General features: G+C 34.2%; 2 protein-coding genes across 3 annotated transcripts; one reads left to right on the plus strand and one right to left on the minus strand.

The window, feature by feature from the left end:
• The first annotated feature begins 1,789 nt into the window (after window positions 1–1,789).
• On the plus strand, window positions 1,790–5,999 carry LOC107024302. 2 transcript variants are annotated; one of them, XM_015225260.2, is made up of 5 exons: window positions 1,790–1,890; window positions 2,597–3,710; window positions 3,804–3,873; window positions 5,203–5,483; window positions 5,594–5,999. In XM_015225260.2, exons 2-4 carry the CDS (start codon window positions 2,776–2,778, stop codon window positions 5,356–5,358), a joined length of 1,161 nt encoding a protein of 386 aa, XP_015080746.1. In that variant the 5' UTR covers window positions 1,790–1,890; window positions 2,597–2,775; the 3' UTR covers window positions 5,359–5,483; window positions 5,594–5,999. The 2 variants fall into 2 exon arrangements, with proteins under 2 accessions (XP_015080746.1, XP_027774545.1); XM_027918744.1 differs by lacking the exon at window positions 5,594–5,999 and adding an exon at window positions 4,947–5,118 and having other exon boundaries at window positions 5,203–5,344.
• A 2,306-nt stretch (window positions 6,000–8,305) lies between these two features.
• LOC107025921 (glucose-1-phosphate adenylyltransferase small subunit, chloroplastic/amyloplastic) lies at window positions 8,306–12,887 on the minus strand. Its single transcript, XM_015226708.2, has 9 exons — window positions 12,537–12,887; window positions 11,361–11,657; window positions 10,804–11,073; window positions 10,531–10,710; window positions 10,032–10,135; window positions 9,815–9,926; window positions 9,168–9,266; window positions 8,819–8,938; window positions 8,306–8,627 (listed from the first exon to the last, which is right to left on the minus strand). The coding sequence occupies exons 1-9, from the start codon at window positions 12,801–12,803 to the stop codon at window positions 8,511–8,513; spliced, it is 1,566 nt and encodes a 521-aa protein (XP_015082194.1). The 5' UTR covers window positions 12,804–12,887; the 3' UTR covers window positions 8,306–8,510.
• Window positions 12,888–13,279: the final 392 nt, after the last annotated feature.

A 13,279-nucleotide genomic window follows, 5' to 3' on the forward strand; every position in this document is an offset into this window, starting at 1 on the left:
GTCACTACCAATAATATTATACAAGAACTTGTTGTTTAAGCAAAAGACCTTTAATTTTTCCTTGTAACTATTGTTGTGGAAATTTACAGCACATGCAAAGGTAATTGAAAGCTGGCTTTGTAAAAGTTAACAAGACTTTGAGGAAAGGTATATATTCTCATAAAATCATATGTTTTTTTTTAAAAAATCGTCTGATTTTTAATTTTTATCTTTTAGCAATTGAATTTGTACTAGTAAAACATAATTTTTTTAATAGTAAAGTCATATTTGAATATAACTTGCGTGATATTATAATACGAAAGTATAACCTTATGACTTATGAATTTATTTTTATGAAGAAAGTGAATTAAAGACTACTACGAAAAAAAAGTCGGCAGATCAAATGATCCACATATTTCCTGCTTAATTTTCTTGGGCTGGGCCCGAAAGATATAGATCATTTAGGACAACTTTCACATATAGCAAACAAAAAATTCATATTTGTATGTTATAGCAAACTCTGCATAATTGTGCTCCATAGCAAACATAAAACTGTACAATTCGCTATACATATACAAGTGTATAATTCGCTGGCCTAAATTGTATAATTCGCTGGCCTATTTCGCTGCAATTGTATAATTCGCTATCCTATTTCACTGCAATTGTATAATGCACAATTGAATAATTATTTCGCTGCAATATTAAGTGTATAGCAAGAAGATATATGTTTTTCTCTCGCTTTATACAAAAACAGAAACACAATATATACACTTCTGTTGTATAAAGCTAGAGAAAATTGTATTTCACTACAATTGTATAATTCGCAATTGTATAATTCGTTCACCTTTTTCTCTGCAATATTTGAAGTACAATGTTTGTAAATTGTATAATTAAGTGTATAACACGAAGATATATATTTTGCATGTGTATATACAATTTTCTCTCACTTTATACAAAACAGAAACAGAATTATACACTTCTGTGTATAAAGCGAGAGAGGCGAGCGAGAATGGAGAGTGGCGAGCGAGATTTCTGGGAGAGAGACGCTGGCAAATTTTAGCTAACGTTTGCTATGGAGCACAATTAAATCAAACCCTAGCTATTCCATTTATTTTAGGTTATTAGTTTGCTATTATATACAATTTTCCCGATCATTTATACGTTCATCTTCACACATGTTTGAAAGAGTCCACTTAATAAATAAAAGGAAAAAAAGAAAGTGATGTCTTTGTTATAAGCTTGAAAATTATTACATTAAGTAGAATTGTACAAGCTAGCTAAAAGTAGTCACCTCTTATCATTTCGAAGAAATTTCACTCCGTAGTTTTATTTGTACGGTGTCATGTAGAACACAATTATAGTATTAAAAAACTTAATCATAATAAGATAAAAGCTTTTAGTATTAAAATTATTATTATTACAATATTGAAAAAGTGAATCTTAAATTTTAAATATGAAAATTAAGTATAAATTAAGGGGTGAAAATTACTTCAGTTTTAGATATACATGTCTAGAATCTCAACGCGTTTAGTCTTGGCAAGCCTATCTTCGGCTACAATGGTTGGGAGTTTGGCCTTAACAAGCTGAACTTGACAGACAAATATTTATACTTCAATCGCGTACACCAGATGTTTCGGGTTAAGTTTATAAATTTGTATACATAATACTTATGATTTAAATGGTAATCTCAAAATCGGATATACGTGCACTTTGCCCATTTTCTACGTAATTGGGCTCTCACGGCCCAAAGGTACCAAAAGAATACCGAATTCTGGCCCAAATTTCGGCCTACCAACTTTAATTTGAATTGAGTCAGTTAATGTCATCTTAAGCCCATTTGAATTGAGCGATCTGCAGTAACAGTGGGCTCGACGAATTCCTCACGGTGGTTCTTCTCCGGTGATACCACCGGTAAGTTCTCTTCACTCTCTCTCCGGCTTACTCGCTTTAGCTGATTATTTCTATGTCGAGAAAATTCCGACACTTTTTACTGGTAGATTACAAGTTGTAGGTTGTTTCAATCTGTTCGTGCATGAAGAGAGGCTTAATTCGTACATGTGTTAAATTTTTCTGAATTGTCCTAAAGAATTTTAAATTATTGATATTTTTGTGGTAAAAACTTAAAACAGTCTGATTGTTGATACTTTGATTGAAGCATATTAGATTGAACGTATTTCAATTTCTTACTGTTAAGTGTAATGGTTTGAAATAAATTAATTTGAATTCCACTGTAAATTTTAGTTCTAGCTTGAGATCGGCATTGCTTTGTTACTATTATTTTGAACGAGCTGAAAATATGAATTCTTTAGTTGTTATGAAGAATATAGGTTTCATATTTAGGATTTTGAGCTTCTGAAGAATTAAAGGGAAAGCTGCATTACAAGGATTAAGCTATAGTTTAAGTATATTAAAACTTAAAAAGAATGCAGTCTCTAATTTTATATACCATTGGTCATTAATTATCAGAGAGTGAGCTATAGTTTAAGTTAATTAATGACTACTTTGACAATACTTACGTATTTGTATGCTTTGTCTGATGTTAATTGTGTAACTCTAAGTAGAGAGGAAGATGATCTGTACTGTAACTTATGGAGTTTTTCCATGTCTATGATTGAAGCAAACCCTGATTTGAAGTGGACTCTGGTTGGATGGTTGATTCATCAGTAGCTATTGTGAATCATCTATTAAGTAAGTACTAGAAACATCAACAAGGTGCTGCGTGTCTGATGATACTGTGTGTTAATTCCTATGGAAACAATATATTGAGGGGGTAGAAAGAAAAAAGTGTTGGAATAAATGAGCCCGTCATGGAAAGAAATTTGTATAAAATGTGATAAAGGTGGAGAAGTGTTGGTTTGTGCTGATAGTTGTTGTCCTATAGCAGTTCATGTAAGGTGCATGGGTTGTCCAGCTAGATTTGATGATTTGGGAAAATTCTACTGCCCCTATTGTCTGTATAGGCAATCAATTGCAAGATTTCATCAAGCAAAGGGGTATGTTTTGTCAAAAAAACAAGCTCTGGATGCTTTCATAGATAAGGAAATGATGGACAAGGTCAGAGAGGTGCCATCAATACTAAGCAAATCAACATGTGAAAGGTCTGATGAGCCATTACCAGAAAAGAAGAGTGATGTTCCAGAAAGCAATTGTGATCAACAATGGGTGGTTGGGCAGAAAATACTTGCAGGCCCAGCTGTTAATTGTGGTAGTAAACCTAGTGTTCGTACATCTTCTAAAGCAACATCAACCAATTTTAGAGTTTTAGAAGCTGGAAACGGCATTCAGGTAAATGATCTACTAGAAGTTGGTGAAGACCAACTAGAGAAAAGTGTTGAAGACCACCACAAAGATGGCCTCTTAAGTAACTCTTCTGTTGCTGAAGAGGAAATATTGGGGAATGAACTTGTTCTGGAAGAACCAAAAAGAAACTCCACTAAAATTGCAGGAGAACAGATGACAAAGGTTGATCAAACTACTGCAGTTGTCATACACACAGATCCTTTGTTGCAGCAGCACTTGCACGGTAAAAGAAGAGCTGAAACTTTGGATTTAACATGTAGAAAATCTAAGCGTTTTTCAACACAACGTAAGTGCGGTAAACAGATTAACAAAGTTAGAGATGAGCATATGCTGACTGACTCTCCAAGAATGTTAACTAGGAAATCAGCTTCCTTACTTGAGAATGATAATGCAGCGGTCATGTTTGTGCAAGTTAAAAAGCCTTCCACGTTGTAAGTGAGCTTATGAAATTTCTTTCAAGTTTGAGCAAATTATCCTATTTATTCTTCAACAACTAATAATTTCAACTTTATTTTCTGCTGCAGACTAGATATCCTTCCAAACGGGAAACGTAAAAGAGTATTATGGCGTCACGAAGAGGAAGAGATGATTGAGGTACATTTCCAGAAATATCTACTGTATAGGTTTGTTTCGGTAGTGTGAGCCAAGGATACATAGTGTCCTTACGTTGGAAGATCTGACATCTATATTTTTAGACTTACTAGGTACTAACTTGATTAACAATGATTTGGTAGTTGGGTTAAGTTCATCGACTGAACTTTGATAATGCTATCCTCATACCACCATTTCGTCTTCATCTTTTTTCTTTTGTTTTAGTTTTTGCAACTTCACTTCTGTCTCCTTTTTTCAACTTAACATTTTTAAGGTTCTTTATGCTTAAAAAGCCATATGTTTTGTGCAGCATTGACATCTTACAGACTTTGCAATTGATTTGGCTTGTCGTGTGTAGGTGTTAACCACTGACTTTCTTGTAATGGCTTCAATGCCACGGAATGACTTAATTTTATGTGCTTCATCCCTCTTTTCCTGTAAAATTCAGGTAAAATGAGGGTGCCTAAAATACGTATGGGAAAGTAATGGAGAAAGAATAAGAAAACTTTAGATATGTGATTTCTTGTGGTTATTCTTGCGTATTGCAATAATTATCCATTTTCCCGAGCTGGTTTACCACCACCTTCAAAAATAAAAGAAGAAAAAAGGGAGATTACAAACTGCAAAATAAAACAGTCAATAGGACGGGCAAAAATGAAAAAGTTTATGTTGATAATTCCTTCTCGTCCCTCTGTTAAGGGCAACCTTGTATCATCCTACAAGCTTCCCGTTTGTATTTTGTATCTACCTTGTAAAAAATTCTGCACTTTCCAAACTTGCTGTTTGTTTGTTTTTTTGGTTGGGGTAAGGAAATTTCCCCTTGTTTACCCCTGCATTGCGAAAAAATGTGCTGCACTTGTATAGTAGGTATAGGGAGGAGAACAAAAGTCTGCTTATAGCAAAGGAAACAAAAAATCCTAAATAGTAACCTTTCTCTTGTATCATGGATGATAATGATTTATTTGGACAAATATGTTATTGAAAAGTTCCATTGAGACGGAGATCCGTTATCACATGCTTGCTTTAAAATTTACGAAGTATTGAGACAACATTGATGCGCCTGTAAATGCACACAGTGTAGTGGTTCATATTGTTCGTGTCAGTTGGCATCACTGGAGAATTTTGAGTGATTCATGAAGATCAGAAGGCTCTTGTGATGAATGATGACAATATAAGTCTCACAAGCCTAAATACTAGATTGGTTGAGCAACCCACTGGTTTTTCTGTGTGCAGTGTCAGCGAAAAGTGGTTTGTTGCTGATGTTTGCAGTTATCTGATTCATTTGCTGATATGTCTGAGTTCCTGAGTTAATTATGCATGTTGTGGCTGCAGGAAGGAGTTCAAAAATTCTCATCCAAAGTAAACAAAAACACCCCATGGAGAAAAATTCTAGACTTTGGTCATCATGTGTTTGATCATTCTCGCACTCCAACTGATCTCAAGGACAAATGGAAACAAATGTGCTCTAAACATGGTGGTCGAGTTTGACCAGGAGTTCTTTGCTAAAAACATGTGAAATGTTGGAATTGCTTTGTGATATCCAGATTCAAATGTGTGATGAAGAGTACCTTTCTTTTTTCTTTTTGTGGATAGCTTCTTCATCGAGCAAGCAGGTCAGTTCTGAGGAGTAAAAAATTAAAATTAGTTGTAGTTTCTTATTTGTTAAGATAAACATAACGTTGTTATGGGGTTTACTAATGTATTCTTTGGTTGATCGCTGCAGGAAACATGTAAATTTCCTTATAAATCTTAGCTTAATGTACCCGTTACTTGTCAAAGAACACGAGTATAGTTGATACATGGATAGTTGAAAGGGAAATAGTTCTTGTTTGGTTGTTTTTCGAGCACCTTTTCTTTATGCTGCACCCACTCCTATACCCCCTGGGGGGGTTGCATAATAGTAACCAAACAAGGGTTATTTGGGTTCGATAAAAGTTATTGGGTTCATCCGTATTTTCATTGGTACTATAGCTTCCTACCCCTTGCACATGTGAATGTAGCCTGTTGAGTTTCTCGATTCAACTAAGTTTTGTATGGAGTCTCGAGGCTTATTTAGTTATTTTAGTATAGCTATTCATAAAAGATTTTATGTTAATTACATATGTTAAGGCTATTTCTTTGTTGAGATATACCCATGCAATTTGGAGTTCAAAATTGAAATTTTAGTTTGGAGTTTGTGTTTATTTATGATGTTTGAGCAGAACTTGGACACTTGATTTTAGATTTCAAATTTCTAATTCTATTGAAAAATAGAATTCAAATTTCAAGTTTGTGATTTTAATTATTTTTTTTATAAAAAGAAAATTATAGATTGACTCATAAGTTTTTTTGCAAATATAGGCTCATGCTCGGCTTCAAGGAATTGTTCAGATCATATAAGAGGATTATGTTAAAGAATAATTAGTTATAACTATCGTTTATTTAGTAGACAAATAAATCTTTTTTAAAATTCAAGTATATCTTACGCAACTTTTATTCCTATAGAACCCACAAGTTATTGCGTTAGATAAGAGACATAACTTATTTGTATCGAGCTTATGCCGTATATGACAAAACATTGTCTAATATATGTTGAACGAGTTAGCTATACATAATTTATACTCCATATACGAGTTAGCTATACATAATTTATACTCCATATAGCTTATTTCTATAAAACTTGCACCGGACAAGGCAAAAAAATTATTAATTTATGACTTACAAAATTAGGTCATAGATAATTGATCTATAAAAAAGTTAATATTATCATATATTTGAGAGCAAAAATTGAAAAACACCTAAAATAAGGGTATCCGTGAGAAAACTTGTTGATAAACAACAAAGCAACTTTACAATTGAACTCAAATTGTGTATGAATTACATAAACATTTTGAGTAAATAATTTTTTTTTGTAGAAAGTGATGAGGATGACTACCACTAGGACCTCTTAACCATAAAATTCTCTACTCTCATCATACTTCATTTTTTGGGTTTCTCATCCATTGTTCGATACTAGAGATATTAAATGAGTGGATTGAGTTGAAATTATAGATATTAAATAGAAATAAAAATTGTGTTGGGTCCTGACTCGTCAAAATTTACTTTCACAAATGAGTTGGACTCAAATGGACTTGGATCTTGGCCCGCCCAATTTTACCCGATTAATCTCAATAATTTTAATATATTATTATTATTTAAGTTTTATAATCACAATTTGAATTTCAACAGAATTTTTTTTTAAAAAAGTACAAACACATAGATAAATTCTAAAATATATAAAATATATAGTAATCCATATTTTTAATATAAGAACATACATTACATCATTGCGAATAAAAAGTGTTAAAACGGATTGAAATTAAAGATTAAATTGAGCTCAATTAAACATTTTCTTAAGATTGGTTAAGGCTTGAATGAGTTAAGATTGAATTCAAATCAGGAAAAAATCTTGAGTCCGACTCTTAAAATTCTAGACGAATTTGACAGATATTTGAACTCATTTTTGACATTCCTATTCGATGCCCATGTTGGAGCCCAACTACTCGTAGGTAAAGTGCTATCTCACAAAAATTATTTTTTTTAAAAAAAAAACTTAGAAATCAAATCCTATTCCATGCAGGAATTGAATTAAGCTACTCGTTTTCCCAATTCCAACTAAAAGTCGTTTTTTTTTAATCAACTCCTATTTCATTCCAGATTTGGTTAAAACTCAAATTTCTTTCTCTATATATACCTTATGACTACTTTCATTATTTTTCCATCTTCAAGAATCACTCTTGTAAACATGTCTCTCTTTCAAAATTGGACTATTTGTACTGATTACTTTGGTGTCAAGCTGCCATCGCCACCTCTCCCAACAAAAGAGAAGAAGAACGCGAATTCAACAGATACTAAAGGTGGTTCAGCAACAGATAATGTAGGTGTTGGTGAAAGCAACAATGGCAAGAACGAAGCACTCACTATTACTCCATCCTTTGATGGCTTCTGTGATACAACGGAACAGGACAAGGAAAAGGCGGAGTTCAAAGATACAAAAACTGCTAAGAGATTGAGTACTGGTGCAGCAATAGCTAATGTACTTGCTGGTGGAAGTAGCATTAGCAACAACAGAGGACTCGCGATCGTTCCAGCTTTTGATGGCTTATCTCCTTTTGAGATGTTTGTTTCTGATTGATCATTTTTCTTCTAGCTAAATTTAAAGACACAGTGTTGTTTTCTTATTTTCATCTTCTTCTACATATATAGCAAGTAATTTTCTCTTCAACGTGCATAAACTCGAATTTTGATAGCTGTTTTCTGATGTTTTTCTTCAATTTCATATTCTAAAACATGATTCAATACATTTACCCACAATGGAACCTGACTAATCCGAATTCATGAAAATTGGTTAAGAACAAATAATTCCTTTTCACTATAAACATACAGAGATGAAACACAAGTAAACTTAAAGCAAAAGTGAGATCAAAGCAGATTTGGTGTAATGGTAGATTTATTTTTATTTTAGACGAATAATTTTTACAGCAACCAGGTAATGAGAAGTATCATAAAAGCAAGATGTACACTAGATTTCTACAGCACAGGAAAATAAAACTTCGGCACGTTTGTACCTCATGGCTGTTTAGCCAAAATCTTGGAGGGCAACCAAGTTAAAACGCGTTCCTTTAAATGACGATTCCACTTGGAATCAAAGCATCCTTGATGACAGTGACAATCCCACTCTTGATAAAGTATCCATCTGTTTCCCTAGCCGCTTCTTGAACGTTGTCTTTGTTAATGATCTGACAAAAGAAATTACTCATTAGGAACTCATGATCACTGTACATCGCCCAGATAATGAAGAAAAGATTCATATGACATGACTAAACCAATGCTATGAATATGCATACATGATATCGAGAAAAAACATTACACATCCATTGCATGTTTAAATGACAATAAGTCAGAAGTGTGAAAGTTTAAGGAATTTAACCTTCACATTGTCCCCTATACGGGCATTCTTGTCGATAATGGCTCTTTTAATGTGACAATTCTTGCCGATGCCAATTGGGACACTGCCCTTTGCAGCCAGCAGCTTCCTGTCAGCATCAGTCTGAACCAATAATGGGTCAGAAAGCGAGTCCGTTATAATAAGTGAATAGAGTAAGGAAACCACAAGCTCAGTATTTTCTTTATCATGTATAGTTTGACTCTTAAGGCAAGTTGCTCTGCAGTAAACAATATGCACAGCAAGTGTAATAAGCGAAGAATGTTAAATTCATGTTCCCGTGTATATTAGTTTTAGAAATGTTTTCTGGTAATCTAAGAATTATTAGCATTACCTCGTAGTAATCTGCCCCCATCAAAAGTGAGTCTTCTATAATTGCTCCCTCTGATATGCATGATCTGAGCCCAACCACAGAATGGTGAATCTTACAGTTCTGCAAACAGAATATTGGTTAATAACTATGTAGTGGTATAATATTTTTCTGCATTTTCTGGAGCACAGTATGATGAAAAATGAAAAAAAAGAATGGTGAAAAGCATCTCGCATTCACTTAGGGTCCAGAAAAGGTCCAAACCCAGGGTATAATGTAGACAACCTACCCAAAGCATTAAAGGTTGATTCCACGTCTCGGACCTGTTACCCTCTACGCACACAGAGACAACTTTAACGTTGCTCCAAGGCTCCACTTCGATTCTCCAATATTAGTAAGTGAGTTTTAAATTTTGTGCGCCTCAACTTAATCAAAGAGCCAACTTTTAGATGTTATATTTCAGACCAATTGTCTCTAATAAGTCAAGATCTATAACATCAAAAATATTTAGCCCTCTCCAACCATGATGGAAAATCAAACTGAGAAGAAAATGCAAGCATGCCTCAGATGAAGTCACAGAAACTATTGAACATGTCAGAGATATGCCTCACATATTTACTATCAAGAATGCAACTTAGAAATATAGGAGCCTTGAAACAATAAATAGTTACCTTGATCACACAACCTTCACCAATGACACTATCTGTGACATCGGCATCAAGCATTTTTGATGGTGGCAAATATCGAGGTTGGGTGTAGATTGGGGCTGATCGGTCGTAAAAGCTTCATTATATATTGAAGACAACAATATTAGTGTCAAATCAAAGTGAGTGGATAACAGAGCATGGTAACTATAGAGAACAATCTCCTTGAGATCAGCAAAATTACCTAAAATCTGGCACCGGCTTTTTTGTAATGCCCAAATTGGCATTGTAGAAAGCTTCAATGGTACCAATATCTTCCCAGTACCCATCATATAAATAAGCTTGCACCTGAGAACACAGATACATAAGACTTCTAGAAAGAACACTAACCAAGTGACCATTATCTTAAAAAGAAATTGAGCGCGATGCATCATTCTTTTTTGAGTTTCCACATTGATGACCAGAACAAGCAAAGCAACAAAAAGAAGAAGAAAAATAGAGAAAAACTTGAGAGGGGCAACACACGAAAGCAGAAGACAAAAGAGAGCTCATTTCATAACCATAACCATATTTGGAAGAGAGTTCAAGAACTTGAGACAGTAAGACCCTATTGCTCTAGAGTAAAGGCCAGAAGATGCAACTTCTTTTATGCATTGAACACAGCAAAATGTGTATATTTCATATTCCAACTTTCATGATAAGTAAAAGTAACATGAAGTGTAGGTTCTAGAGAAAGTACATACTCTCATCCCAAGTGAAGTTGCACCAGGAATAACTTCACTACCAAAATCATTGGCCCCAGGAAACTTGTCACGAAGTAGGTTTAACATCACGTCTTTGCTAATGACATATATACCCATACTGGCGATAAAAGGCATTTCTTTAGCTCTCTTGTCATCAAGACCTAAAATGGTAGTATCCACCTGAAATACATCAAAACAAGAATTAACACATGCTAACAAATTCTTTCTTGAGTAGTTCTGAACTGAAAATCATTAGGACTATGATAGTCATACTTTCATTGCTTGCAATTGCTCTCCTTGCGGTTTCTCTGCAAATTCAATAATGCGTCCTTCTTCGTCAATCTTCATGAGACCGAATGCAGTGGCACGCTTCTCGTCCATTGGCAGTGCTGCAACGGTAATATCAGCATCTGTTTCCCTGTGGGCTTGAATAAACTTTTCATAATCCATTCGATACAGATGATCTCCAGCAAGTATAAGGTATTCAAGAACATTATGCTCCTCAAACAACCACAGATATTGTCTGACAGCGTCGGCAGTGCCCTACAGCAAGCATCAACACTTATTATGCCAGTTTGTGAAGTAAACTAGTTCAGAGCAGCAATAAAACGTAAATAGAAGTTTAATTCAAGGTGTCATGCACGAATGACACCCGAGTTACAACTCAAATAATGCATTTCTAAACAGCTCTTCAGAAGCTTACAAAGATATAGGTAGTTTAAGTGCTAATTGTATGCTTCATAGCAATTAAGTTGATATCTGTATCCTCGTAATTAATAACAATAACAGTAGTTTTATGTGAACTCTATGCAGCGGGAATGAGAATTTACCTGGAACCAATCGGGGTTCTCCGGACTTTGTTGAGCAGCAAGAACTTCCACAAAGCCCTCGTTTTTGTATCCTCCCATATTGCTAGCATATGCCCGTGAAAGGTGGCGATTTAGAGAGGCAGAGTTGAATTGTGTGAGAACATAGATCTTGGATATGTTACTGTTCAAGCAATTGCTTACGGGAATGTCAATCAGACGATAATTTGCTCCAAGTGGAACCGCAGGTTTTGCTCTTTTTTTAGTTAGAGGATAAAGTCGGGTCCCAGCTCCACCTCCAAGAATAATTCCCAAAACACTCTACATTGCATAAACAATTCAAGTTCAGATCACCGTATTTACTTAGAGAAATTCAGCTTCTAAAAGTTTCCATATCAAAAAAAAACAAGTTACCATAATACTTACTTCTAAGAACACGTGAATCATTGTCAAGCTATTACCAAATAAGGCTTTGTGAATACAATTAACTTAATACTACAATATAACTAGATTGATATACTTTTTATGAAAATATAGAAAGGTTGACATATTGAAATGGCAATCTGCCCATTATGACTAATAACAAATAAAAAACTGTTCAGTCTAAGGAGTAGAAGGTGAGACACACACTACTAGCTATGCCTGAAAACGTTATTTGGACTCTCTGAAGTCGTCTTTGGGTGCGTGTCTGGTACTCCAAAAGTAGTGTATTTTTGAAGGATCCGACACGCGGGTGCAGCAACGTTTTGCTCATGCTCAGATAGTCAGATCCAATGACTACATTTTCCAGAAAATATTACTAGTTTTAACAGCTTTTCCAAGTCATATCATCAATAATGACTATCATGTGCATAATGAATCTTTGAAGAATGTTAGCAAAGAATTTTGTTAAATATTAAACAAAATGAAGTAATCCAAGCACATTTTTAAACAGGCACGTGATTATGTATCAGAAAGAGGGAAAATAGGTGAGAGGATCTCGGATCTAGAACTACCCAGTCAAAATACTTCACTCTGAAGCAATCCACTCCATTTTTTTTTACAAGAGGATCTACTTTTCCAAACCGTCACAATCCAATAATCACCTCAATTAATCAATTAATCAGAGAAAAAAGTTCTACATTTTTATCTAATGATTATATACTAATGCATAATATAAATTCCCAAATCTTATGATAAAATTGAGTGAAATTTACTTACCCTGCTAGCATCTGGGTCCAGACATGTCTGTGAATTCTGCGAATCAGAAACAGCCTTAGGCGACACAATCAATGGACTTCTTCTCACATTGAATCGTACTCCTTGGGAACGTAAGGACGATACAGGCATCAACTTGTCTCCGGCGAGATGAGAAGACGAAAATGAGAGATTTCTGCTGGATATTGCACGTGTAGAATCATTTTTTCTCTCATTGATGCAATTGTGGGAAGAAGGTGAAGATTTTAAGGCTCCAATGGAAGCCGCCATTGTTAACAAAGCTTGCTCTCAACTATAGATACTATAGAGAGTGTGTGGTAGAGTGTGATTGCACTTAATTACAGCTGAGATTTTTGGTTTTATAATACTGATATCAAGGTAACTTTATAGACTTAGTTTTGTGGGAATTTACGAGAGGACCATAGGTATGACTGGTACACACTTCATGTGATTGAGGGTATTTTGGGGATTGAAATATTTATTGCGATTGAGGGTATTTTGGGATTGAAATATGACTTTTGTACTTCAGCTTAAAAAAAATCTAAGGACGAAAAAGAATGTACTATTAGAATCATTATTTTTCAAAAAAACATTTACACAATTTTAATTTATTTGAGCTGCGTTATTTTTTAAAAACAAGATTAAAAGATATTCTCATATGCTTAACTTATTTTAAAATTTTAAATAAAAAAAAATCCTTATCAAATTAAATTAAAATGAAAAGAGTATTAAGAATTATTTATTAG

Source organism: Solanum pennellii, chromosome 7 (assembly GCF_001406875.1).
Source record: "Solanum pennellii chromosome 7, SPENNV200".
Lineage (NCBI taxonomy): Eukaryota > Viridiplantae > Streptophyta > Magnoliopsida > Solanales > Solanaceae > Solanum > Solanum pennellii.

What these genes read in the sequence shown, in the direction of transcription:
- LOC107024302 (XM_015225260.2), top strand. Translation starts at nt 2,776, where the DNA reads ATGAGCCCGTCATGGAAAGAAATTTGTATAAAATGTGATAAAGGTGGA. An exon ending in GTTAAAAAGCCTTCCACGTT is followed by an intron (nt 3,711 to 3,803) that starts GTAAGTGAGCTT and finishes TTTCTGCTGCAG; the next exon opens with ACTAGATATCCTTCCAAACG. An exon ending in AAGAGGAAGAGATGATTGAG is followed by an intron (nt 3,874 to 5,202) that starts GTACATTTCCAG and finishes TTGTGGCTGCAG; the next exon opens with GAAGGAGTTCAAAAATTCTC.
- LOC107025921 (XM_015226708.2), bottom strand. Translation starts at nt 12,803, where the DNA reads ATGGCGGCTTCCATTGGAGCCTTAAAATCTTCACCTTCTTCCCACAAT. An exon ending in AGCAATTGCAAGCAATGAAA is followed by an intron (nt 10,711 to 10,803) that starts GTATGACTATCA and finishes GATGTATTTCAG; the next exon opens with GTGGATACTACCATTTTAGG. An exon ending in CAACTTCACTTGGGATGAGA is followed by an intron (nt 10,136 to 10,530) that starts GTATGTACTTTC and finishes CTGTGTTCTCAG; the next exon opens with GTGCAAGCTTATTTATATGA.